The sequence below is a fragment of the Phascolarctos cinereus genome, unplaced genomic scaffold (genome assembly GCF_003287225.1).
Source record: "Phascolarctos cinereus isolate Bilbo 61053 unplaced genomic scaffold, phaCin_HiC Scaffold_4;HRSCAF=312, whole genome shotgun sequence".
NCBI lineage: Eukaryota > Metazoa > Chordata > Mammalia > Diprotodontia > Phascolarctidae > Phascolarctos > Phascolarctos cinereus.
Window position 1 is genome coordinate 555,736,076 of NW_027555847.1, and position 26,623 is coordinate 555,762,698.

Genomic DNA, 26,623 nt, shown 5'->3' on the forward strand with positions numbered 1-26,623 from the left:
CCCCTATATTCTGGAAAATCTGTGTAAAATTTTGTGGCTTTCCCTTCATACCACAGAAGTCTGAATTTTATCTTGTTTTTTTATGGGGTGTTTATAGTACTATACATATATTTTATGCATTTCTGAGTTTCTAAACTTTTTCTGTGTTGTGTGCTGGCTTTCACAAGTTGTCTGCGGCATCTGCAAAACTCCCCCAAAATTCCCATTTTATTTCTTATGCTGACCCTCAATATATCGACACTGCAATGGGGAAAGTCAGGATGTGGAAGAGATAACTGTGATTGCATTGTCTTGGTTACAGGGTCTTTGTAATGGTAAAATGAAGCAATGTATGTATATATTTTTCTGTAAACCTCTAAGAATAATGATACATATAGAAATATATCTTATGGAGATTAACATTTGCTAACATATGTACCAAGTTGGCTTGGTGGCAAAGAAGCAATGAATTATAAAAAGGGATCATAGAATTTTGTGGTTGACACTCTAACTAAAGTGTCTTGCATTTCAAATGCAGATGGCTTAATATATTTGTTTCAAAGAAACAAGCCAATTATTTTCCAGGGGTGCTGGATAGGATGTGCTACCAAAATACTCTCATTCAACCAGACAGACTCACAGCTGTTTCTATCAAATCCAACTACATCAGGAAGGGGAACATGAAAAAAGAGAATTATGGACGGGAAAAAAAGTTTCAACATTCAGAATTATTCTCTATATTTAAACAATTATAGTCTCATTTTATTTCAGAATACCCTTGAAAAATGATCTTTACTATAAAGCCACAACATTATACATATAGACAAAAACCTTGTTAGCAAAACCTTGTTACATGAGCACTGGTTATTATAGTACTGTAGAGATATCTAAGATATTTAAAAACGGAAACAACATACCCTGAAGGCTGCATATATGTATATATATATATATATATATATATATATATATATATATATATATATGAATTCATATTATATATATACATACATATAGATTCTCATTACTATTTCTGCAAGCATGTTACTAAGATTTCATCATCATAAAGGATTATTACATGTGATCCAAAAAGTATGCAGATTTTTCAGTGTTATGAATTGAAAATACCCAAATGCATACCAGGTCTATTTCAGTGCTTAAAAAAAGCATGGTCTACAAGTACTACAAAACTAAGTCAGGGGGCCAAAACCAGAACCGATTCCTTAGGCTTTGATAGGTAATTAATTAAGGAGAAATTTATGGCTTGTTATGTGCATTTCAAAGGCTGGTCTGTAAGTTTTATAAGCAGAAAAGTAGTACAATATGCAAAACAAATCGAGTCTAAGGTCTACTTAGGTATGAAATAACCTTAAAGTGGAAGTCATTTACAAGGCATCTGATGCTTAATAGGTACCAAATTTAAAAAATTTTTTTCTTAATCTCTAGAGCAAGAGTGTGAGGTATTATGTGTAAAAGAAATTACCTCCCCCCACCAAATAATAAGACAGAAGGCACAAAAATGAAAACTCTTCTGGTGATGGGGCAGAATTTTACATAAATCAGTGTATTTTCTAGAAAAAAAAAGAGACAACTCAATTTTCAGTAACTAAGAGGGAGGTCCCAGAAACTATAAATTGGCATCCAAAGGTGGACTTTCCCTAAATATTTAATAAAAAGTGTGATAAAATACTGGCAGATATGTTTCTACTGGCAGATATGTTTTTGCTGAAATGCATACTCTAGATGACAAAATTTAATGGATAAAGTTACAAAATAAATCACACTTTCCTGGACACGTTTTCACTGCATTATACATGATTTGGCTAAAAGGTAAAAATTAGCATCTTACATTCTTCAAGATAGTTATTAATATTTTTCAACTAGTATTAACATAAGAATGGAATGCAACAGAACATGATGTACAACTGTATCATGCAATATTTTGACTTGTCAGTCATTATGCCATAGCCAATGATACGAGGGGAGTGTATTTTTTTCTTTAAGTCTTTTATGTTCATATGGCATCTTTTAGGATCAAAACTATAAATGAATGCAGATTGTGAGGCGTTTTCAAAGATTTCAGAATGCCTAATAAAGTGTGCTGGAAATATCCCTGTTCCTAGAGTACAGAGCGGTTGCTTGAAGGCCCAAACTACAGCAGTCTTGGCTGCTGCTACTTCTAGTCCTTTGATGCTGCTATTCCTTGTTCAAGTGACCTGGGGGTATTAAGGTCACAAGGTTCTGTGTGTCCAAAGGAGATTATCCCATAATTTCTGCAGGTTCAGTGACCAACTTGGATCCATCCCATGCTGTCTTGAACTGTTCAGGAACAGGAAATTCTTTCTGGTAGAGGGATAACAAGAATGCTGGTTAAATAAATGAAGGCTGTCTCATATGTATGCAAACAGTTGGCACAATGGCACATTAATGCACATAATGGGTAAAGAGTTTATATCTATGGTAAACCTGAGTCACAGAGAGGTGCTCTGCACCACTCTCCAGAAGCCATTTCGATATCACACAGAGACAAAACCTGTTTTTTCCGAGTCATGTCATTAGTTATAGATTGTACGAATACTCCTCACCTACCCTCTGGCCTGGGGAGAAAATGTATTGTGGCTAACAGGGAAATCAGTTTCCCACCTCCCCTTTTTTCCCTTCCACTCCAATCTGGGATAAAGACATCAATACATTAGAAAAACAAAGGAACAGAATAGAAAGGAAAAGTGGAGTAAAGAAGTTTTGCTGTTTTTTTCAAGGATAGCTCTTGGGTACTTGATCTAGGGCTCTCAATTAAGGGAAATGAGCATCTATCTGTCTCTGGCTCTGGAGCTCTGGCCTCCCTCATTTGTCATTCGGGAGTCACTGAAAATGTTGTAGGTGACCTGGAGCACATGTTTCTTTCTGAAATGGATATTCTGGTGCATCACAAAGCTATGTTCAGCTGAAGGCAAGTCATATTTTTAATCAGGCCCCTTCTTTTGAGTGTGCACATACGTATATGTGTGTATATTTTTGCAGTAAGTATTTGTTGAATGGCAGTAGAACCAACAGAAAGTCTCAGAAGGGGCAACTCACAGAAGCCACATGTTTAATACTCTAGAAGAGCGGTTGAACTAGATGGCTTCTGAGGTTCTGTCTGGCTCTTCATCAATGAAATTTTGGCTCTTCTTGTTGAAGCCAGCACAGTAAATGGGGTTTGATTTTTGCTATCAAGTCACACTTCTCTGTTACTGTGTGAATTACCAATGTTCTCTGGGTGAGCTCAATTTTCCTTTGAAGGAGTCATTGCTCTTTGAAACTACTGTCCCTACTATAAATGAGAGACGTACTCAGTTCCAAGTACATGGGGCTGAGGTGGAGGGCGGATAGAAAACAAGATATGAAATCTCATGAGAAGTCTTAACCAACAGAAGAATGTACAGAATGCAAACTGGCTTGACATGCAAGTCAATGTGAACTTTTCCACTTAGGTCAAAACACATTTTGCTTTTGTTTTTGGAAGCTGCAGCCCAAGTATGTGTGGGAAGGACACAGAGAGGAAGTGATGGTTCCTAAGACGAGGGTAAGACTCAGTGTTGTCCTCTGCCACCTGTAGGAGCAGTTCTGGCCATGCTTTTGTCCTCCCTGGGAATTCCCTCATGCTTAAGGGAGGTTGGTTGTGGCAGTAGTGACTAGACCAAGTAAATCAGCCTGTGTGTTGGCTCCTCATCAGCTGAAAAATTGACTAGCAGATCATGATTTCTAGTAGATCATGGGAGACTTTCTTCCAGAGAATGTCGTGCTAAGAACCCCAACTATTTTATCTTTTCCCATGTAATAACTATTTATATTTATATAATTCTTGAAGGTTTAAGGATACTTGTAAAACATTTTACAAACCATAAAGTGCTATTTTTATTATCATTGAGGCAATTTAGATACATATTTTGGACGTATTATAGCCTATTATGAACCGTGACTTGTGTGAAATAAATAGAATAAATGATATCAAGCTGGAGCTGTGTGGTCCATGGAGTTAGACTCGCCATGTAGCAAGAATGAAAGGTCACAGCTGGATAGCTTGAGTGTCTCACTGATATTCATATAATGTTTAAAAAGTCTAGAGGAGGACCTCTGTCATGTCGGGTAGACCCCACACGGATAATTAATAGGAAAACAGAAAAGTAACACAAGAAAAGAAATTATGGATGAATTGTGTTCAGCACTATTGGAGGCAGTATCTACATCAGAGAGATCATCGATTTATGGAAGTATTGGAATGCAGGCTCAGAGCTGAATAAATGTTTAAGCAAAAGTATGAATGTTAACCATAGAGTCTAAAGAAAGATCTCAGCAGTCTATATACTCACATAATCACCATCCTGTGGAATAAGTATGTTCATTTCAGATGACTTGGCACTCACAATCTCACAGTCTAAAGCTTCTTCACTGAGGTATATGTGGCAGCCTTCTGTCTTATTAATTGAAATTGTTGGCACTTTCCCCATAACCTGCAGTTAAAACAAATGAATAAACCTGTAGCGCTAGGGTAACATATTAGAAACTTGAACAAATTCCAATGTAAAATTCAATGGGCCTTAAGCAAATCTCACGAATATTTGGATAACAACCAAAGGATATAGTTCAGTGGTGGGTTCCTGGAGTTAAAGGCAGAACTGTCATTTTGGGAAAAAGGGATTATAAGAAAGGAATTTTTAAAACTTAGGATCTCTTTCCTGAAAAAGGAGATGGAGGTCCTCATATTATAGCAGTCACTGTGTCCAGAGGTGGCTTAACACTTATTTCTTAGTAGGACTCCAATGTTCACGAAGAAATGACTGGATAATGAATACATTAAATCTATGTTTTTTAAAAGTTTTTTCCCCCATGTATCTTTGCCAAGTTTGAATGAACACAGACATTATTGTCATATTATAGAGCCTTAATAGTAAATAAATGATCCTCGAATGCGATAGACGACTGATTAATAATTTTCTGAACCTACCAAAAAATAAAGGAGAAACAGGATGGTTCTCCTTAGCAAAGTCTTATGTTAGACAAAGACACTTACTCCATCTGTCGTATGAGGTTAATGTAACAACTAAATGAGATTAATATACATTTAGGTACTTCACAGATAATAAAACCCCATATAAGTGTTGGGCTCTTTTTTTTAGAAAGCTTGGTCATGGAAGAAGGGCACGGGTAGCCCATTCATAGAACAGCCTCCAATGTACACAACAGGAGAACAGATGCTGTGTAATGTTTGCAAATATTTAAGTGCTACCAAAATATTCTGCTTAGTTGTAAGTTTCTTCCAAACAACCAGGCTTTAGAAATCTCTGAGGTGTTCTATAGTAGTCAAATGTTTTCTATCCTACTATATTACAGCTCCATATTTTTTCTTCTTGAAACGGTAATTAAAATGATAAGAACTTCTCCTCTTTCATCCTAAAAACAATGTTGAGTTGCCAACTGCTAAACTCACGTAGACTGGCACTACTGATGTTAAGAATTCTCTTGGGGAAACTCAGTGCCCACATATCTTAGTACAAAAAAAAAGGAGAGGTAGTTTAGGGTCACAGAAATGGCAGGGATTTCCATGACAAATAAAAAGGAAATCTAAAACTGGAGAGCACTAACATTTCAGTAATTTTTGTCATAATTTCTTTAGTTTAACAGCAGTAAAGAACATTAACATGCACAACACTGGCCAGAAATTTGCAAATGCTAGGACCATGGATGAAGAAATAAGAGTGAACACCAAACAAATAACTTATGGAGGCAACTTTCTGTTTAAACACCATTTTAAACTTAATTTCATAATACAATGGTAATCTAATGTACCAAGCTTACAATTCTGACACCTTGAGATGGGTTCTCCCCTATGAATCTGGGCAAGTTGTAGAAAAACAATTTTAGTTACAAGGAAAAGATCATTTTTCTTTTATCTCTCTTTTATATTTTGAGGTACATCCAAGTTTATGATTATATCTCTTTGGTGTTATTCATTTGTGTTTACAAAGCACTGATTGCCTTTTTGACTGAGGTGATTAAACAGGCATAGACATTTCAGCAAACAGAGATGTGTTTTAAAGTTTTCCTCCCCATTCTCCAAGTGACATATATACAGTAGGAATTGTTTTTCCATGCAGAAGTTTAAAGAAAGAATTCATCATTACTGATGGACCAAACTCACATTAGCACAATCTTGTCTACCTCCTAGAGAGACAGTACAGAAAGCTGATAATTCTCTTACTGTTTCATTGATTTGTGTTCTTTTTTTTGTTGTTGAGACTGTGAGGGAGCCTAAAATACATTTATTTATTCATTTCACTATAAGGTATAATTTTTCTGTAATTGTTTCCGAGGTTTTCTAAAATAACCATGTGAAGCTAGGTGTGGTAAAGCAAACCTGCTATCTTTGCTATGGGGGAAATTGAGGCTGGTGGGTCTCTTGGGCTCAGGAGCTCTGAACTGCAGTAGGAGTACAGGAAGACTGGGTGTCCACACTAAATCTAGCACAAAGATGAGAGCTCCCAGGAGGCTACTAGAATGCCTAAGGAGGAATGAACCAGCCCAGGTTGGAAACAGAGCAGGTCAAAGCTGTATGAATCAGCAGTCTGATTAGGCACTTGATTGACCACTGCACTTCCAGCAATGATGCCACAGATTTCCCTCTTACCTATACTTATGATTGGGTGTGAGCCACAGCTGTCTGTTATTCTACTTTGGAGGCTCTTGAGATGGAGAAAATGTATAAATAACTAATATGTCACTTGGCTGAGACATCACTTGAATAGCATGTAAACCATGAGAATTTTGAGAGAGGCCAACTTTAGTTTAATGTTCAAGTCCACTCTTATGGAGTCCATTCAGGGTAAAGGGTCCTGTTAAGAAATCTTGGTGTCCAGATCCTGGACCAGTAGAGATCCATCATTTACCAAGTAGCTGAAAGACTGGGTAATTTCCCAATCTAAAAAATAGCACCAGAGAATGGTGGAGGCCCTACAGAGACACTGTTAACATCAAGGTGTTAGATTCCCTGGTAACCAGAAAAGCAGGAGCAACAGAGAAATAAAGAAGGGAACTTAAGAAGGGCCCACCCAACAGGTGCAGGAGACAGCTGGTGCCAGACAATGGGCCATATGGAAAGAATCTGGCTCAAGATTTAGCTTAAGAGGAAACTGAGGGTTGGGGAAGCTTGCCCAATCTGCCTTAGCCATAAAGGGACCTCTATCTACATGGGTGAAGAGGCTGACTCTGGAGTCTACCTCTTTCCTAAAACTCCAGTTGTGGAGGCCTCAAGGAAATTAAGTGTGACTCATTAGGATCAGAGTCAGCTAAGTGGCATGGTGAGTAGAGTACTGGGCTTGACGTTAGGAAGATCTGAGTTTAAATCCATTGGCAGACACTGGCTGTGTGACCCTGGGCAAGTCACTTAACCCTGTTTGCCTCAGTTTCCTCATCCATAAAATGAGTTGGAGAAGGAAATGGCAAACCACTCCAGTATCTCTGCTAAGAAAACCCTAAATGGGGTCACAAAGAGTTGGACACAACTGAAAATGACAGAACTCATTAGGGTCGATCTAGGCCAGGGGTGGGGAATCTGTGGCCTCAAGGATACATGTGGCCTTCTAGATCCTCAGGTGTGGCCTTTTGACTGAGTCCAAGTTTTACAGAACAAATCTTTTTATTGAGGGGATTTGTTCTGTGAAGTTTAGATTCAGTCAAAGGGCTGCACTTGAGGACCTAGAGGGCCACATATGGCCCCAAGGCCACAGGTTCCCCACCCCTGATCTAAGTCATCTATGGTCCCAGAACTGGGAATACAGGCCAATTGTGCAGAAGTGATAGTTTTAAAAAATTAATTATATTACTAGAAGAGTGCCAGGATTATCAATATGCTGTTCCTAGGGTAAAGGGAGAGTAAGTTGCACACATAGCAAGACAACAACCACTGATGGAATGTATCTAATGTATACCCGGTGAGAATGAAGCTTTAACATGTGATGCTAAGTGCCATATGCTTATTTATGACCTTTTTATTGGGTCTAGTTCATGCAACTTTAATTTGGATGTGATGTATGCATCTGCATAGGACTCTGCACTTGGTATAATTGATAATGGCTCATATGCACATTAAAGGTCATTTTATGCTATGTGCATACAGTTAACCTTATGTACCTAGCATGATTTGCAGAGACTGCACTTTTTTTTTTTGAACTGGGAAATGAGGAAGTAATTCAGGGTCAGATGATGACAAGTCTCTATTTTCTAGGATTCTGTGTAGCAGACCCAAGGCCGTCTGACCAGGCCTCCTTTTCTCAGCAGTCTAGTGCCTAGGAATAGGGAATATTTCACCATGGGAGAAGAGATGAAAGTCCTGGGAAGGGGAAGAAGGTGAAAGAAGTCAAGAGGACTTGGTAAGGAGAAAGAGAAAAGATGCAGGGTCTGGAGATTCCCGAGTTACCAACGGTGGAGACTCTAACTGGAGCTGGGCCACAGATTGACTTCTGGCTTAAGACAGACTGCTGGCTACAAACATGTGAGGCAGTAGAAACATACAGACTGATAATAGGCTGAAGTGGGGGTAGATTAACAGTCAATAACTGTAAGTGATAGGGCTTATGACACTGAAGGCCTTTCACTATCTTCTCTATTTTTCAGGCAGAAAGTAAATGGAACTTACTCACTTAGCTATGCTGGGGAAGAGAAGAGTGGGAATGCATTCTTTTAGGAACTGGTTTCAAAACCTACTTTTCCTTTCCTTTCCTTCCTTCTTCTCCTCCCTCCCTTCCTTCTTTTCCTTTCCTTCCTCCCTTCTTTTCTCCTTCCTTCTCTTCCCTTCCCTCCTTCCCTCCCTCCCTATGGTTTGCCTAGGTTTCTATTTGCACCATAATAACTATCTCTATAGCTATGAAGTAGCAGGTATCCTGATTCTAAATCCAGGGCACTTTTCTGCTGCCATTCACTGTGCCTCCTCTTACGAAATTACCATGGTATTATGCAAGGAGAGAATGCGTTTTGTGCTAAAGCTTACCTGAATTTGAATATCCTTGGAATTGATTACTTCCACAATGCCAACAACATTATCAAACACAAGGCCAAACTTCTTGCAATTGTCTAGGAAAAAAAACAAACTCCACAAAATATATGGAATTGCTTTTGTATGAAGTGAATTATCACAGTAACTCTAAAATCATAGGTCTACCCTACCAATTGTAATGGAATTTATTTTTCCTTTAATTTGTAGTGTTGATTTGTTACATTTGAAAATGTAAGCCACTTGCTTCAGCTCAGTATCTGAAATCACAAGGTCATTGCTGTTCTCTTGATATTCCTAAAAAAAAAACCAGACACAAATATTACATGTATTAATATGTAGATGGGCAAGTCCCACTGATTGTTGAAATATACAGACTTTTTCATTTTTGTATATTCTCTCTTTCAGAACTTCTTCCACAGGGAACGAGCTACAGCTTTTACATTTTCACTCTGTGGATGGGGAATGTTGCCATCATTGGCTGGTCAGCTAGAATTACCTTCTGGAGAATTATGTTCTTCACCTCTATGCAGAAGAATTGAGAGTACCCCTCATGCTGGCTTGAGTTTGATGAGCATACACATGCATAGATCATGGGCTGGCTGTTTTCTTTGTACCCTCTTGCAGATGAACTAGACTGGGCAAAGAAGCTAACGGGTGAGCAGTAAATCCTGTGAAACCTGCCCAATTGGGTGGAAGTGTGAATGTTAAACACAGCTTCTAAAGGTTAAATCATTTGGAAATTTGGTTTAGGGAAAATCTCTAGTGAAGCCCATGGCCTTAGTAGAACCATCAACTCTCATCTCTATTCAGAATGTCATACTTCTGCTACTTTTATTTCTATTATCAAAGTTTTTTTTTTAACCAACAGAAATCTATTTTCTCTTCCTTTCAATCTCCACACCACTGGGGAAAGATCCCATGCATCAAATATGTGTAGTAAAGCAAAGCAAATTTCCTTATTTTCCTTGCCAAAAAAAAAAAAATACATGTCTCATCTGCACCCTGAAACCATCACCTAGCTCTGTGAGGAGGTGGATAGCATGTTTTATCATTGGTCCTCTGGAATCATGGATGGTCATTGCATTCATGAGGGTTCTTACAGCTTAAAAGTTTTTTTTTTTTTACAATGTTTTGTTATTGAATAAATTATTCTCCAGGTTCTGTTAATTTTATTGTTTATCAGTTTGTAAAAGTCCTCAAAATTGTTCATTTTTGTAATATTGATATTATAATATAGATTCTGCAGTTTCCATACGGAGAAATCCTTGAAAGTTATGGATGCTATAGAGGGATGTGATCACAGTAAGCCTGTGTCAACATAACAGGTAATAAACATGTTAAGGTAGAAAAAAATGTATTGTATACAGTCATCGAAAATGATTTGGTACCTTGTCTTCTCGGTCTCAATCTGTGTGGACTGGATAACTATTGATACAGCTATACTTACCACTCTCCATTTCTTTCCTTCCAGCTCTAACACAGGAGGATGGTTCTGCTGCAAAGGGGATTGGGGAGAGATGGAACTTGAAGCGTGGGTTTTAGTAGGAGAATGACTTTGTCCTCCTTGAGCCCTCAGCTTGGGATTCTTATGTGTCTTCTGATCATCAGACACATGTCGGAGTCCTAGAAAAACAAATTCATCAACAGGTATCCTAACACCTTGTGTAAAGAGAAACTATCTTCCTCTACTTTGAAGAACTCTAAGAAGCCATGATTTGAGCAGAAATGACATAATTTCACAGAGTTGTTCTAAACATATCTTAGGGCCACCTGCTCTTATGCAAACTTCATGGGTTTGGTTATTCTAGTTACTATTGAGTTTCATGTCTGACTCTTCATGTCCTCATTTCAGATTTTCTTGGTAAGGGTATTGGAATGGTTTGCCATTTCCTTCTCCTGTTCATTTTACAGATGAGGAACTGACGCAAACAGGGTTAAATGACTTGCCCAGGGTCACATAGCTAGTGTCTGAGGCCAAACAAGTGTCTGAGGACAGATGTGAATTCAGGAAGATAAGCCTTCTTGACTCCCAGTCCAGTGCTCTATTCACTGGGCCACCTAGGTACCCATAGCATCTAGAGGTTTAGATAATAGCCTAGCTGGTCATACTACCAATTGAAACACCTTTGCCTTGAGGATCTAAAGCTGAAGGGCAGAATTTCATGTTTTCTTGGCACACATCACTGAAGGAAATGAAAAATAATGACATGGCTAATACTTTTATTTATACGAAGGTAAAATATTTCCTACCTTCCTAATTTAGAGTATGCCATTAAAACTCTACTAGAATAATAAATCCAACTTTGTTTCACAGATGAGTAATCTAAGATCTGGAGAGAGAGGTAAAGGGTTTTTCAAGAAGGGCCAGGAATAGAATGTTTGTCTATTGACTAGTTAGTATATTCTTTCCCCTACACACACTATTATCTGTGCAAAACAAAAATGTATTGTCATGTACTTTTCAGCTTTTAGCAATTGTCACTGAAAATTGAATAGCATGCATTAATCCTTTCTGTGTACTTTTTGATTCAGCAACACTGGCCTTCTTGCTGTTCTTCACACAGAATACTCCATCTTTTCCCCACTGTATCTCTGCACAATTTGTTCCTCATGTCTGGAATTCATTTCCTTCATTAACATAGTAAGATGGATTCATCTTACAATTATTCAACTACTGTGTAAGCTCCATGATAGCAGTCATAGTCTCTTCTCCATTTATGAACCCCTCCGGTAATGTTTAGCTGGTATTTGGATTGCAGAGGCAGAAGCCAAAGCATCAGAGAGTTACCTAATATGTTAATAACTGGCAGATTTTGAATTTGGAGCCCCTGAAGTCTGATCCTGACTTTATTGAGTTACTTTACCTGTAGGAGGGGAATATTTTTTAATCCCAATAGTATTTGCATGGGTATGGCATGGGAACAGAATGATTCACTTATGCCAACCAGGGATAAGAATAAGCAGTGATGAACTGTAGGAAGACTTGTACACCAGGTGTTACTAGATAGGAGAGACATGCCTACTGTTCTTATTCTCTAACCTTTAGTAATTGCCTCCCCCTGATTAAGCTGAGCAAACAAAGCTGAACGTGATGGTGAGGAGTCTTCTTTTCTGCCTTCATTATCAAAGATTGGAGGTGGTCCTGGAGGTGGTGGAGGAGGAGGGGGTGAGGGAACACCCTGCCCACTGGAGAGGACAGATAGTACTGATGAAGAGGATGCTACTGGACCCTGTGGAAAAGAAAAAAAAAAGAGAGGATTTAAAAACACTTTTTGCTTTAAGATTTGTAATCTTAGGCAGCTAGACTTTTGCCAGGGAAGGACTCTCAAGAACTGTTGGCAATGGAAAGACTGAAATTCATTAAGGGATTCTCAAGTATGTAAGTCCATGCAGAAGGAGTGTGTGTGTGTGTGTGTGTGTGTGTGTGTGTGTGTGTGTGTGTGTGCGTGTGTGGTGGGACCTGGGCTATTAGCCTTAACTGAATGGCCCTATCCACAGATTCACAGTAGAGTTAAGAGGCTAGGAAAACCTTAAAGATTAGTGTGGGTTCACAGGCTCAGGTCTGAAGGAAACGGAGCTTCTTCTAGTTTAGAATCATAATAAAATTATATATATTTATATACACACATACATACATATGTACACACACAGACATACACACACACACATATATATATATGTGTGTGTATATATATATACACACACATAATATATATCCTAAGAGTGAGATACTTCTTAGGATATTGTTGCTTGTTATTATATTTGAGTGAGAATTGCTGAGGAAAAGATTTAATGGGTCTTAGATACTTTTGAATCTTTTTGTAAGATTGAAGAAATAGATACTCCTTTTCTAGGTCAACTTTTCCATATATGGATGTAAGATAATGTATTCCCAAGCAACTACTATTTACTGTCCTGGGTGCTTCATAAAGGCCAAGCAAGATTAAAGATATAAATAACTGAAGAGTGTATGCCAGTGTTAATTTTGTAGTGGATCAGCTTAAAGGGCTGACCATTGCTAAAAAAAAATGTTTTTGCCTTCTTTCCATAATGCAACACAACTTTTCAACACTAAATTCCAAGGTATTAAAAATAGATTGGTATGGTGAATTATGAGAAAGGGTAATGGGTTCATATTTTCTATGTGTTTTGTTTCTAAATAAATATGGCAAATGGTGTTTTAGATGTTAGTGATCAGCGATGAAGATTTGGGAAAAGATGGAAAATCTTTGTATAAAAAATAATTCAGTAGGCAATGTAGTACCAAAATTTCTGTGAGGAGATACGAAACCTGACAGTTTTACATCTACTTCAAAAAGTCATTATAAGGGACAAGATCCAACAGGACAAGACTTTTAAAAAAATCTTACCAGAGTAAGAGGCCAAATAGTGTGCAGTGAAATAGCACACTTGTCATTAGAGATTAAAAACTTAATTTAATTAAAAAGAGGCTGCCAGAAAGTTTAGAAAATTTGTTGCACAGGAATCCAGTTCAATTTAAACGCTTAATACAAAATATCTTGTAATTAAAAAAACACCTTGGGCAAACTCTAAATATTACTGGACAAATCTACTGAATTATGTTAATTCATAATTTATTCAATAGCATGAAGAGTACAAATCGATATGTCTGAATGTGCAGTACCTAGTTTCACTGGGGAAAAAACTCCATAGTTTCCATAATGCTTACTCAAACTCTATTTACCTACAGATTAGGCCATAAATAATTATATTCTTTGTGGCTTAATAGAGTCAGAATATTTTGGATTAAATTTTATCTCTAGACTTATAAACCACATGATCCTGGGCAAGTCACTTAAACTTTCTAAGCCTTGGTTTTTCCCTATGTAAAATGAAGACATCATCTGTAGTACCAACTTCATAGAGCTGTTGTGAGGTTCAGATGAAATAATGTATTTAAAGCAACTTGCAAATTTCAAAGCACTATGTATATGTCAGCTATTTTTAACATCTCAGCATTTCCAGGGATGGGTATCTAAATAAGTGAACAGGCTTTAGGCTTCTGCAGAAGTTTAGCAAAAAGCCATAATCTGAAAAAAACCCCTGTTATTCTTGTTATTTGTTTTTGCTACTTCCACTCAGGAACAACATCAGTATGACACCTGAACCATTCTTGTGCAATATAGAACCATAGATCTGGACTCAGAAGAAGCCTCAGAGGTCTTCTATTCCAACTCTTAGCCAACATCTGACAGGTGGTCATTCAGTCCATACCATTTTTGAACAGCCCTCTGACCCAAGCAAGGGCCAGGCTTGGAAAGAAGAAGTAAAGAGAGGAAAAAAAATCTAAAATAGTGCTGGAAACTGGATCCATTTTCTTCTGGGTTTTAAAATCTTCTTTTTATGATATCAAGAAAGCATTTGATAATTTTATTTGAAGCATAAAGTGCTGATATTACTTTTATTCATCTAACAAAGTTTCAGTGCTGTGCTCACAGGTGCTTTCAATTCTACAGTGTTACTTTTATTCATAGAGTAAGTGAAAGAACAGAAAATTTGCTGCTAGAAACAGTGCTACTTTATACTCTTATTTTGTGGAAAGGGGAGACGATATGGGCATCTGAAGTCACAGTGGTTCTATCACTCTCAGAATTCAGGGCTGCCCCCAAAGAGCCATTAGGGAACACTGAAAACAACAAGCTACATATTCAAATTCTTGTAACTATGATACATTTGGATGGCAGACCCAGGAATACTAAACAAAGAATTCACTACACCAAAGAAATAAATGTTGAAAACCAAAGCCAACAAAAATAAGGGAACCCAGAGGAAAAGTTGAAACTGTGTCTTTAATTTACCTTTGTATGCCCTTGAATACTGTAGTATCACCACCATGGAAAACACAATGCAATGTCCTTGTTTCCAAGGTTACTTTTGCAATTAACATTCAGGGACTCTAATGCATAAAGTATACTTGAAACTGAACTGATTAAGCATCCCCTTAACTGGATCACATTAGGGTACACCCTGGAATACACCAGGTTATCTTTTCCTTTCTCTCCCCTTCTCTCATATTAGATGTTGAGAGATGACATCACCAGACACTAAAGCTTTCTACATTATCGTTAAGGTAGGAGTCTATTTAATGTAATCCCCATTAACTGGAGTCATGGCAGCTGCCTAAGGACCTCCTTTATGGCCTGAGTTGTTCTGATTTTGTCACCCTAAAGCTTGCCTTGTAAGGGTATCTGGCAGCAAGGGCTGCCTGACTCCACAATGTATCAAATGAAGGAATTCACCATTCATTAGAAAATGATGTCGAAGATACCATGTACAGAGCTTGCATTTAGAGATAAGAGATGACTGACTTTTCTTATTGTCACCAGCCATTAGAAAGATCCAAAGACATAGTGAAGCACACTGATCTGCACCACTCCTTTGCCTGGGACTTCAATTGTTTGTGTAGAGGACCTCAAGGAGCCAAATGCAGTAAAATGTCTCTTCTGAAGGGACTTGAGTCTATCACTCCAGTGCTGAGCCTCAGGGCGGCAAAAGTACCAGGGGCCCTGTGCTTCTGGGATTAAGACTTTGGGAAGTAGCAAAAACTATGACTTCAGATGCCCATATCATCTCCCCTTTCCACAAAATAAGAATATAAAGTAGCAGTGTTTCTAGCAGCAAATACTTCTAAACATGCCTCATCTCTTAACACCTTGGGATTAGGCTATCCTCCTTGGGGAACTGGAACACCAATTATTTACTGATGCAGATGTCCATAGAGAACTTACTGCCTATATCTCCACATTCTGTATGATGGGGGCAGAGGATCCAGAAGAGCTGACATCACCACCCTATCCTCACTCTTTGTTCAGTCATTATAGGATCCTGGATAGTGGGGGACCTCAATCTTCCATGCCATGGTACATAGATTCCCAGCTCCCTCTCTCCTTATTCTTACAGTTCAGAATCAACATCTTCTGTGGCAAAAATCCTTCCCCATCCTACTTTTCCCTGTCCTCCCATCACTATCCACCTTGTCCTACTTCTGACCTTTAAAATTCATAGTCTTCCATATTCTCCCAAGTTATCCCATTCCATGATGCTCTCTTGATCCCTTTTTGTTTTGTGAGTTACATTTTTTTTGCAATCTGATCATTTTCTCCCCCTCCTACCTACTTATCCCCAATACTGAAAAAAAAGAAAAGCAAAACTACACAAACACACACACAGACATATACACACAGAAGCGAAATTCATTAAGTCTTCTGTTATTGTAAATAGAATCCCCAAATTCAATGTTTACCATGCAGATTTTTTCTATATAAGGCATTGAATTAGTCTCAAAAGACACAATGAAAAAAAAACCCCAAGATCCTGTGGAAACATGCACGCACGCATGCGTGCACACACGCGCGCACACACACACACACACACACACACACACACACACACACGCACACAATGATGCAAGGTAGAATGTGATGGGATGGTCCAAAATGCTCAAGGAAGATTTTTGAGGAAGGGGAGAATATTTTCAATTGAGTATGAAGGTTGAGGAGGATACATTGGCCCCTGAAAGAAGAAAATAATTTTAAAAGGCAGAGATATAGAAAGGTTATTTTCCAAGAATGGAACTTAAGCAAATGCGTGGAGGTCCGGGAATGGGAACTAATGGATCAGATCTATGCCTGTTGAAACCCTTCTCTCAGGTTGAATTTCCTCCATGAAGACAAGATAGCCTACAAGTTTCAGTGGTCTTCAAGTATTTAAAGGACTGTCCTGCAGAGAGAGGATTAGACTTGCTCTGTTTAATTCTAGAAGGCAGAACCAGGAGTGATGGGGGGAAGTTTCAAAGAAGCCAATTCAGGCTCAAAACCAGGAAAAAACCATTTTTAACAATCAGAAAAAGTGGAATGGACTGTCTCAGAGGTGGGGGATTCCCCTTCCTTGGCAGTCAAGTAGAAACTAGATGATCACTTATTAGTTATATTTTATAGTAGGGATTCCATTCACCTATAGGTTGGACTAGATAGCTGTTACATCCCTTCCAATTTTCCAATTCTGTGGCTTCAATGCCCACCCTGTCCCTTGCTGCCTGAGTAGCCTCAGGCAAATTACTTCCCCTCAGTTAACTTCATTCTTGGTTTCCTCATCGGCAAAAGGATTAGGTTGGACCAGACAGACTCTAAGGTCCCTCCCAGTTCTAAGCCTGCGACCCTGTGAAGGGCTATGCTTGGTTTTCAGCAGAAGCATTTTGGACAAACTCTAAATGGATACTTTTCAATAAAATACATCCTTTCGTGCAAATTAACCGGATGAGTCAGGTTCATCAAAAAACTATGTCTTCAGTGATTAGTGGGTTTTTTTTTTTTGGCCTTCTTATATGGAAAATTGATTCTATTTTAGTTCTATATCACAGCATCATAAATCTCAAAGCTGAAGAAACTTTGAGAGGGTATCTCAGAAAATCCCCTGCCTTCAAGGGGATATCCTGACCCCCATTTAATATGTGAGGCCATTAAGAGGCACAGAATGTCACCCAGCTAATAAACAGTGGACTGGAGGGGCAGCTAGGTGGTGCAGTGGATAGAGCACCAGCCCTGGAGTCAGGAGGACCTCAGTTCAAATCCAGTTTCAGACACATGATATTCACTAGCTGTGGGACCCTAGGCAAGTCACTTAACCCCAATTGCCTCACCAAAAAACCAAAACCAAAAAACAAAACAGTGGACTGGAGAGGGACAGACTAAGTAGCATGTTCACTAGCACAATGGTCTTTCCACCTGGCCACATTACTGCTTCCCAAGAAGGAGACTCTGAAAAGCTAGGAAAAGAAGGGTAGACTAGAAGCAACTTACTCACTGACCATTAACCAATGAGTAAATAATAACCCTCACACAAAAGTTTACCTTAACTACTTTCTTTGGAATCATGTATTAGGAATCACTCAATTATCCTATTCTTCTGGTCTATAGTCAGTGGAGAGTTTTGGAATGCCAAAAACATATCAACAATGGGCTCCAGCTTTCTGAATAGGAAAACCAGTACCTTCATGATTTTAATTAAGTTCTAGAGTCCAGAGTTCATTACAAAAACAAACAAACAAAAAACCAAACCATAGCCTTAAAACTTAGCTTACGAACGACTCGTAAGATTAACTCTGAACAGATGTATTCGACAAAGACTATTTGATAGTTGTGGGACTTGCAGAGATTGCAAATCCTCTTTTTCTCTAGGTTGATTTCAGCTGTTGCCCTTGAGAACAGCTGCTTTTCCCATCCTGACACATGAGGTGTGACTACAAAGGATTGGAGCTGGCTCTTGTGTGGCATGTGGAAGCTGTCATTTCATACATACAAGCATTTGTTGTCATTAAATGTGTTACTTGTCAGTGTTCTGATCAAATCATGCATTTATAATTTTTTGGGTGGTGGGGGAAGGGAAAGAATGCACTTAGAGGAACTCCTGCCTCTGAAACATTTCTTATTGGCAAGACAAAGTTAAGAACTTAGGGGATTATCCTCATAATTCAGGATAAAAACCCTGCTTGTGCCCTACTTACTTGGACACTTAAGGAAAAACTGAGCTTTGTGTCTAACACATTGCTTTTATTCTCCATCTTGTCACATCACTGAAGGCTTGTGGCAATAGGTAACTCAGTTTTGCTGAATCTTGATGTGATATGTGATATAAAATAGAAAGCTCAATTATTTAACCAGATAATTAAGCCAAAGAAATCTGCTGCAGAGGAAGACATGGAGTTTTTTTTTTTTTTGGAATGGTCTGAGGCAGGAGTGGGGAACCTGTGGCCTCGAGGCCACACATGGCCCTCAAGTGCAGCCATTTGACTGAATACAAACTTCACAGAACAAATCCCCTTAATAAAAGGATTTGTTCTGTAAAACCTGGACTCAGTCAAAAGGCTGCACCTGAGGACCTAGAAAGCCACATGTGGCCTCAAGGCCACAGGTTCCCCACCCCTGGCAGATATTTGTATCAGCTGTCTTTAAGCACCTAGATATTTCTCAGCTATTCAATTTCATTGACTTCCACATATTTAACTCTGGAATAATATATCAACACAGGTAATAGAGTTTCTAAGTTAATAATTCTCTCCAAGTTCCCACTCCCATACAACCTCAAAAGGGATGATGTGATCAATAATCTTGAAGAATAGAAAAGTCAGTTGTATTTGGCTGATGTAAGCTTTTTTGTCTGAAACCAGGGGCCTTAAGGTCCTCCTACCCAATTTCAGGATTCAATGATTTTGCTTCTACCTTTGTGAAGCAAGAATTTGCTAATATAATCTTAATTTTTTTGTTATTGAATCTTTAGCAGTTGGATGGTCAGCCTCTATGGCTGTCTCATCTTTAAATATATCTTGAATAGGTATTGCAGTTGGAAAGTGAGGTGGATCTACAGTTGAATAGGAGATTCACATGGCTTTTTAAGGATGATACCAAGCTTCTCCCTGAAACAAAGGCCGATCTTCCTGTGATGCTGTCTATATGCTTAGAAGTTGTAGAACACTATAGTCTCTGAACAATAGAAATCATGGGTCACCCAAAGGGCAGAGGGGAAGCCTATGGTGGGTACGAGTAGGCCACAACATACAACCAATCAAGAATTGCACAGGAAAAGAGGTATAAAGGATGGTATAAGAGAGACAAATGACTAAGAAAGAAAGATGGTCTAGATATATAATGAGATCAAGGGATAACCAATAAACAGCCCATTTACTCTATTGATATCCATGCATTTCAATAAATCTGAAGGAAGGCCTCCAATACATTGAGGACTTAGGGCAGGCCTGCACAACATATGGCCTGTGTATCAGTTATGGCCCACATGCCATTTGTGGCCTGCCAAAGGATTTTGGGCAGCCTACGAAAAATTGGATGTAAAACAGGCCTGTACAACATACCGCCAAAGTGGAAAGCAGGCAAGTGGCCCGCAGGCCATATGTTGTGCAGGCCTGACTTAGGGGAAGACATGGGCAAAAGTTGCAGATGATGGAAAGGAATGAATGTGTTACAAAATGCATTTTCACAGGGAGTAACTACATGAGATCACAGATCTGTAAAAGTATTGAAGTATCCCTCAGGTCTTGAACATGGTAGGTTCTTAAATGTTCATTGAATTGAATTACTAATTCGCAGGAAGTAGCAAAGGCATTTAAGATAAATCAGAGGAAAATCTAAGTGTAGAAGGCAACATGCCAGCAGTTCCTGGCTCAAGATGTGAAGGTTTATAATCTGTTTAACTTTTAACCCCTTGCAGAAGGGAGGTGGGTCAAGCTACTGGGTCCAGTGCTTATGTCTTGAGTCTATCACTTTATTCATCATTTACAGATATCCCACTGATAGCCAATCAAGAGATTTTAGGGCTAGAAAGTTTCCTTTAGTATGGGCAATATCCATCTGTGGGTGGATAGCTTTCCTATATTAAGATCAAGATGTATGATAAATTTCAATCTAGGAGGGACCTCAGTGGTCATAGGAGGTAGAGTTGGAAGGGGGACCTCACAGGCCATCTAATTTAACCTCTTCCTTTTACAGAGAACTGAGGTCAGGAGAGGGCAAGTGACTAGATACACACACACACATGTGTAAGTGTGTACATATAAAACAGAAGGCACAAATACGTATACATGGATATATGAACATATTTGTGACTATATGCATATTGATTTTATTTATATAAGCATACACATGAGTATATCACTATTTGTGTACAGGTATATATGTATCACATTAAGAAATATATGTATATATACAATATACACATGTATATGTATATAGGTATTATGTATGTATATATGAGTGTATATCTATGTACATAAATTAAATGCTGAAATATTAGATGATAAACCCCATGAAGGAATAGGCCATATCTTATCTAAACTTATATATCTTTCCCAGCACACAGCAAAGTACTCAGAATGGTTCAGTGGATAGACCTCTGGGCCTGGAATCAGGAAGACCTGAGTTCAAATGTGACCTCAGACACTTACTAGCTGTGTGACTGTGGGCAAGTCATTTAACCTCTGTTTGCCTTAATCTACCAGAGAAGGAAATGCCAAACCACTCTAGTATCTTTGCTGAGAAAACCTCATGTCAGACATGACTGAATGACTGAACAATTCCTATATAGATAGACACATATATGTGTCTATATACATACCCACATACACACATATACCCAAATGCCAGGATTTAAATTCATGTCTTCTGACTCTAAATCTAGTGCTCTTTCCATTGCACCAAGCCAATGCCATTATGATGTAGACGAAGAAACTGAGGTCCATACAGGTTATTAACTTGCCCAAGTTTACAGAGGTAGGAAGAGGGAGAGCCAAGGATTTGAACCCATGGACTTTGCCTCCAAATTCAATACCTTTTCTACTGTACCACAGGGCCTCCCATCAAAGAATCACACTTTTATTTATTGGTTAATTGTTTAGTTTTTTCAGTCATGTCCAAGTCTCCATGACCCCATATGGGTTTTCTCAGCAAAGATACGGAGCAATTTGCCATTTCTTTCTCCAGCTCACTTTACAGATGAGGAAACTGAAGCAAACAGGGTTAAGTGACTTGCCAAGGGTCACACAACTAGTAAATGTCTGAGGCCAGATTCGAACTCAGGAAGATAAGTCTTCCTGACTCCAGGCCCAACTGTTCTATTGGTTGTTTCTTTCCAAAACTTGTAATCTCTCAAATACTATCCTTATCTCAAGGAAGAGATGCAATGTAACAAAGGGAGAAGTCTAGGTGTGCTGTAAAGAGAACTGGCTTGGCAATCAGGTGACAGCACAAACTTGTGTCTTCAAACTCATATGTTGCTGTAAACTAAGCAAACAATAATTCAGATGATTGATTGTATGTTACCCTGTCGGGTCGGGCTTCTGAAGAAGTGTCACATGCCATCCAAGAATTGGTGAAGGAAACCTAGGGAATGTGAAGCATCAAGTCAAATTGCTTCGTCTGCAAAGCACTTTGGGATCCCTTTCAATGAAAGGTGCTAAGTGCATGGTTTAATAATACATAAAAATGCTCTGTCAATGCTGTTTTAATGCAATAGCAGTAATTCAGACCTTTCAGATTTAGACTCTAAGACAATATAACTAAATATCTGCATGAAGTACCAAATAGAGTACTATTGATTTTTTTGTTTCACTTTTTACTTAACTATCTATAGATAGCATATTGCTGATCAAGCTAAATATATTAGAAACAAATTAAATATAAATATGAAACCCGGGTAAGTATATTAAAACCAAGAAGGTAATTTTTTGATTTGATACTGATCAATTCAAAATTCAATTCAATTGAACACTTATTCAGTGCCAACTTTATTCTGAGCACTCTGCTATGTGCTTGGGAGATACACAAATTCAGATAAGATATGAACTATTCCTTAATGGGGTTTATAGTCTAATATTTCATCAATTCATGTATGTGCACATAAGCACTCCAGTACTTTGGTGAATCTGTGATCTCATTGATAGGGGAACTCCCTCCATTGGTGCCAAGAGCAGTTTTCTCATCCTGGGTAATTCTTGGCCCTCTTTTCCTGTAAGTCATTCAGAGGGTATCTACCTAATACTTTGGGGTCCCTTAACCCCTATTTTCCTCAGTTCCTCATCTGTAAAATGGGGACACACTGGAGAAGGAAATGGCAAACTACTCCAGTGTTTTTGCCAAGAAAACCCTATGGACTTGAATGACTGAACACACACACACACACACACACACACATGCACATATGCATACACATACACCTACAAGAAGGACTCTAGATATATAATAGAATAGAATAGAATATGATTATTAATAATATAATACTCACACTTATATAATACAATTATATGTTAATATAATGTACAATTAAACAACATATTATATACAATCCCTATAAAAGTTACAAGGATTGAGTTATATAATATATATACCATAATATATAATTATATTAATATAAGATATAATTATACACGCAGGCATATACATATATGTATATGCTATTACACAATATAAATATCACACAGTAATACACACGTAATATAGAATGATATATTAATATGTAATTATATACACATGTGTATATGTGTATCTACTTATGTGTGTGTGTGTATGTGCGCATGCATGCACGTGCATCCCAGTAGAGCTTTCGGGCTATTTCTCTGTTATCCCTTGCCCTTGCCACACAAGTACCTCAACTCCTTTTCTAATCACACATCTTCTTTACTTCTTGAGAATAAGTCTTGCCTGCTTGAACCCACTGCGCATGCATCTTCCCATTGCCCTTTGGTTCACCCAGGATTTTAATTTCTTGGAGTGGTTTGCAGGATTCATAGCCATTGTTGAGAAACAGTGTTAGAATAACAATAGTGCTGAAAAGATTGGTCTCTTTAGCAGTTTAGTATTGTTGAAAGTACTACACTACTTCCCCCAATGAGATGTAGTTTGCTTTTCTGGCTCTTTGATTCTGGGCCCAGCTCATTGCCCATCTGCATTATCTGCTCCAGATATATATAGATATATATATAGATATATATATCTATATATATATATATATATATATGTATGTATATATATATATATGTATATATATATACGTATATATATACATATATATACCAATCTGCTAAGTCTATCCATTTAGCTAATCAGATCGTAGTTTTCCTCATAGTCTAGTAAAGAAAAATAGAATAAGGAATCACCATTCTACCCCAACATATCATATTGGTGTATAAGTGATGGTGGATTGCTGAAGGCTATACAAATCTATGACACACTCTGGCAGGTTCTATGATGCTGGCAAAGTTTCAGGTAGAGTACGAGTGAACAGAGTGTGTCTGCTTTCTGAGACCTACCCTGGCAAAATTCATCATTAAAGGGCCACCAGGGGATGCTTCTTGTTGGCTGAAGCGACTCACAAACCTATCTACTAAAGCCAGGGTGAGATGTTGAGCTGCACCATTGGGGAAAGCACCTACACCAATGAAATCACTCAAATAATTGAAGTGAAGGTCAGTTTTTAGGCCACACCAAGGATGGACTGCTTTCTAAATTCTATAACTTCAAGTTATCTTTGAGGTTGATTATCTTATGAAAAGGAAACAAACCCCAATGTCAAGCATAAGTCGACCTTTGAAGTCTCATTAATTATATTCCATTCATTGAAGAAAATGAAAATTAAATTACCATGCATGGTAGGGAAAGGGAAGGGAAAGATTTCTACCAGGTAGGTACCACATTCCATTTTGTTTCAAGTCTATCTAAATAACCCAGGCCAACTTTTTTTTTATCTATCTATCTATCTATCTATCTATCTATATCTATCTATCTATCTATCTGGCAATTGGGGTTAAGTGACTTGCCCAGGGTCACACAGCTAGTAAGTATAAAGTGTTTGGTCTGAGTCCTGGATTTGAACTCAGGTCCTCCAGACTTCAGGGCCAGTGCTCTGTCTACTGTGCCACCTAGCTGCCCTCTAGGCCAACTTTTATAAGGATTATTTATATTTAATTAAATGAATTGAATAATTCCTCACTTGGTATTTTACTCTGTGTTAATCCATTTCCTTATATCCCTCCCCAATACTACTAAACTATTAATGAATAATTGTTGCCTAATAAAAAAACCATTATTTTAAAGCACCTTGAAAACATACAAGCTCAATTTTTTCCAGAGTATCACTAACAGCTAAATCTCAGAGAAAAGATTTTGTACCAGAACCCACTGATAAAAATTTTGGGTCAGCTCTACAATTAAAAAGGCACATTTCACAGACTAAGTCTTCAGAAATGAAACAATTACAAATTCATTCTAGAAGAAAAAAAATCTTCCTTGTCTTCTTCCTTAACCCCCACAACTTACGAATGAGAACAAGGCATAGGATATCCAGGCATCTCTTCGACATTTAGAGATAGGCAATATTAAAAAGAAAAGAATTAAAATGAGAAATTTCAGATGGGAATCCTTTGGAGAAAACCATGTATGAATTAGAGATATCCCTCCCCCCCCCCATTTATTTATAACCAGATTTACAAGGCTAACACAACCCCAGGACTCAATAGTTTTTTTCTTAAATACACATACACAAATATTTGTGCATTTATAAAACACAGTCCAAGAGATTCAAAATAAGGATCTTTAAAAACAGATGTGTTAAGCCACAGAGCTTTTGCTAAGGTGTTTCTTTTGTAAAAGTAGCTTAGTGGTAGCCTATTAACTACAACATTTTAAACCACCTGTCTCTAAGTGTTCACAGTGGCTATTAGTAGACAACCCATGAGATGAAACAGCTGAAATGCAGGAATGTTGGTTTTTTTGAATTAAAAAAACCCCTCCCTCCTCTTCTGTTTCTTGGATACATGATCTATTTAGCTTCTAATTTCTAAATCATTTTTTTTAAAGACATTGGATCCACTTATCACTTGTTTCAGATTAAATGATCTGTTCCCCTTTCTAGTCAGTGGTGGCAACACTTAACCACCAAATTAAGTATTTTAAAGTACTTCTATAAAGAGTAAAAGTCATTTCAGTCATTTAACATTCTGACTTTTCACGTGTCATAATTGCACAAATATGCAATTTATCACATATGGAAAATTTTTATAAGTGACCTATTCTGCAAAACTAAAAGTAATTCCACATGACTGCAATACAGCACATAAATTTGGGAATAATGAATATCATGAAAAATAGGCCAAAAAGGAAGAAGAAAGAGAACTGTCTAGAACACAGACAAAGCCCTAACCCCTAAACCAGGCATTATTCATAGCAGTCAAGAACAATTAAAAGTTTCACAAATTACAGTTCTATTTACATTTTAGTTGTCATGGCAAATTTGTTTTTGCTCAAAGTTAAGAGGTTCTGTGTGAACAAATTAAAATCTTTTTTAATTTCCCCAAATACTTTTAAATTCTATGTGCTTGTATTTCACAAGGAAAGTCCCTCAGTTCACTTTCATATGCTGATAACTGTAATCATGGTAAATGTCTTTATGGCACATTCTTTTTGACAAGTTTAAAACAAACCTTAATTCAGAAATATGCTATTGATTCTTTGGTGTGGATATACACATTTTACCTAGTTAAGTTATATTTAATTATTCATAGTAAAGAAATATATTACTTTGAGAGAACATTTTAATGCCAAGAATTCTAACTCTGAGTAGAAAACTTCTAGTGGAAAATCTTTTTTTTTTTTGGAGGCACTGGAGGTTAAGTGACTTGCCCAGGGTCACACAGCTTTTAAGTGTCTGAGGTCAGATTTAAACTCAAGTCCTTCTGACTTCAGGGCCAGTGCTTTATCCACTACACTACCTAGCTGCCCTTCTAATAGAAATTCTGAGATTATTGAGCTGTTAACATCATTGTGAATTGATCTGTTTAAGCATTTTAAATATACATGTTTTTCTTGACAGCTATTATTAGATATCCATTATCTCTATTAAAATTGAATATTTTCATTATAAAAATCACATAATTTGTTCTTCATGAAGAATAATGTGCCATACCTAGATAGCCCAAATAAAGATGGTCACACAACTGTACTGGAAATTTAGGACCAAGATCATTTTTCCTCCATAGGCAAATTATCATTTATCCCTCCAAATAAGAAAAAAGTATTTAAACCCAAAGAAATTATT

At 37.7% G+C, this 26,623-nt stretch overlaps 1 protein-coding gene across 2 annotated transcripts in view; it reads right to left on the bottom strand.

Moving 5' to 3' along the window:
- Window positions 1-707: 707 nt before the first annotated feature.
- Window positions 708-26,623, bottom strand: part of CAP2 (cyclase associated actin cytoskeleton regulatory protein 2) — a 157,740-nt gene continuing 131,824 nt past the window's right edge. For both annotated transcript variants that reach the window (XM_020986807.2, XM_020986806.2), the window contains exons 8-13: window positions 12,048-12,237; window positions 10,455-10,630; window positions 9,178-9,301; window positions 9,002-9,084; window positions 4,329-4,469; window positions 708-2,319 (exon numbers count right to left, since the gene is read on the bottom strand). In XM_020986807.2, the coding sequence (XP_020842466.1) occupies window positions 2,236-2,319; window positions 4,329-4,469; window positions 9,002-9,084; window positions 9,178-9,301; window positions 10,455-10,630; window positions 12,048-12,237 (798 nt within the window). In that variant the 3' untranslated portion in view covers window positions 708-2,235. The remainder of the gene's footprint in view (window positions 2,320-4,328; window positions 4,470-9,001; window positions 9,085-9,177; window positions 9,302-10,454; window positions 10,631-12,047; window positions 12,238-26,623) is intronic.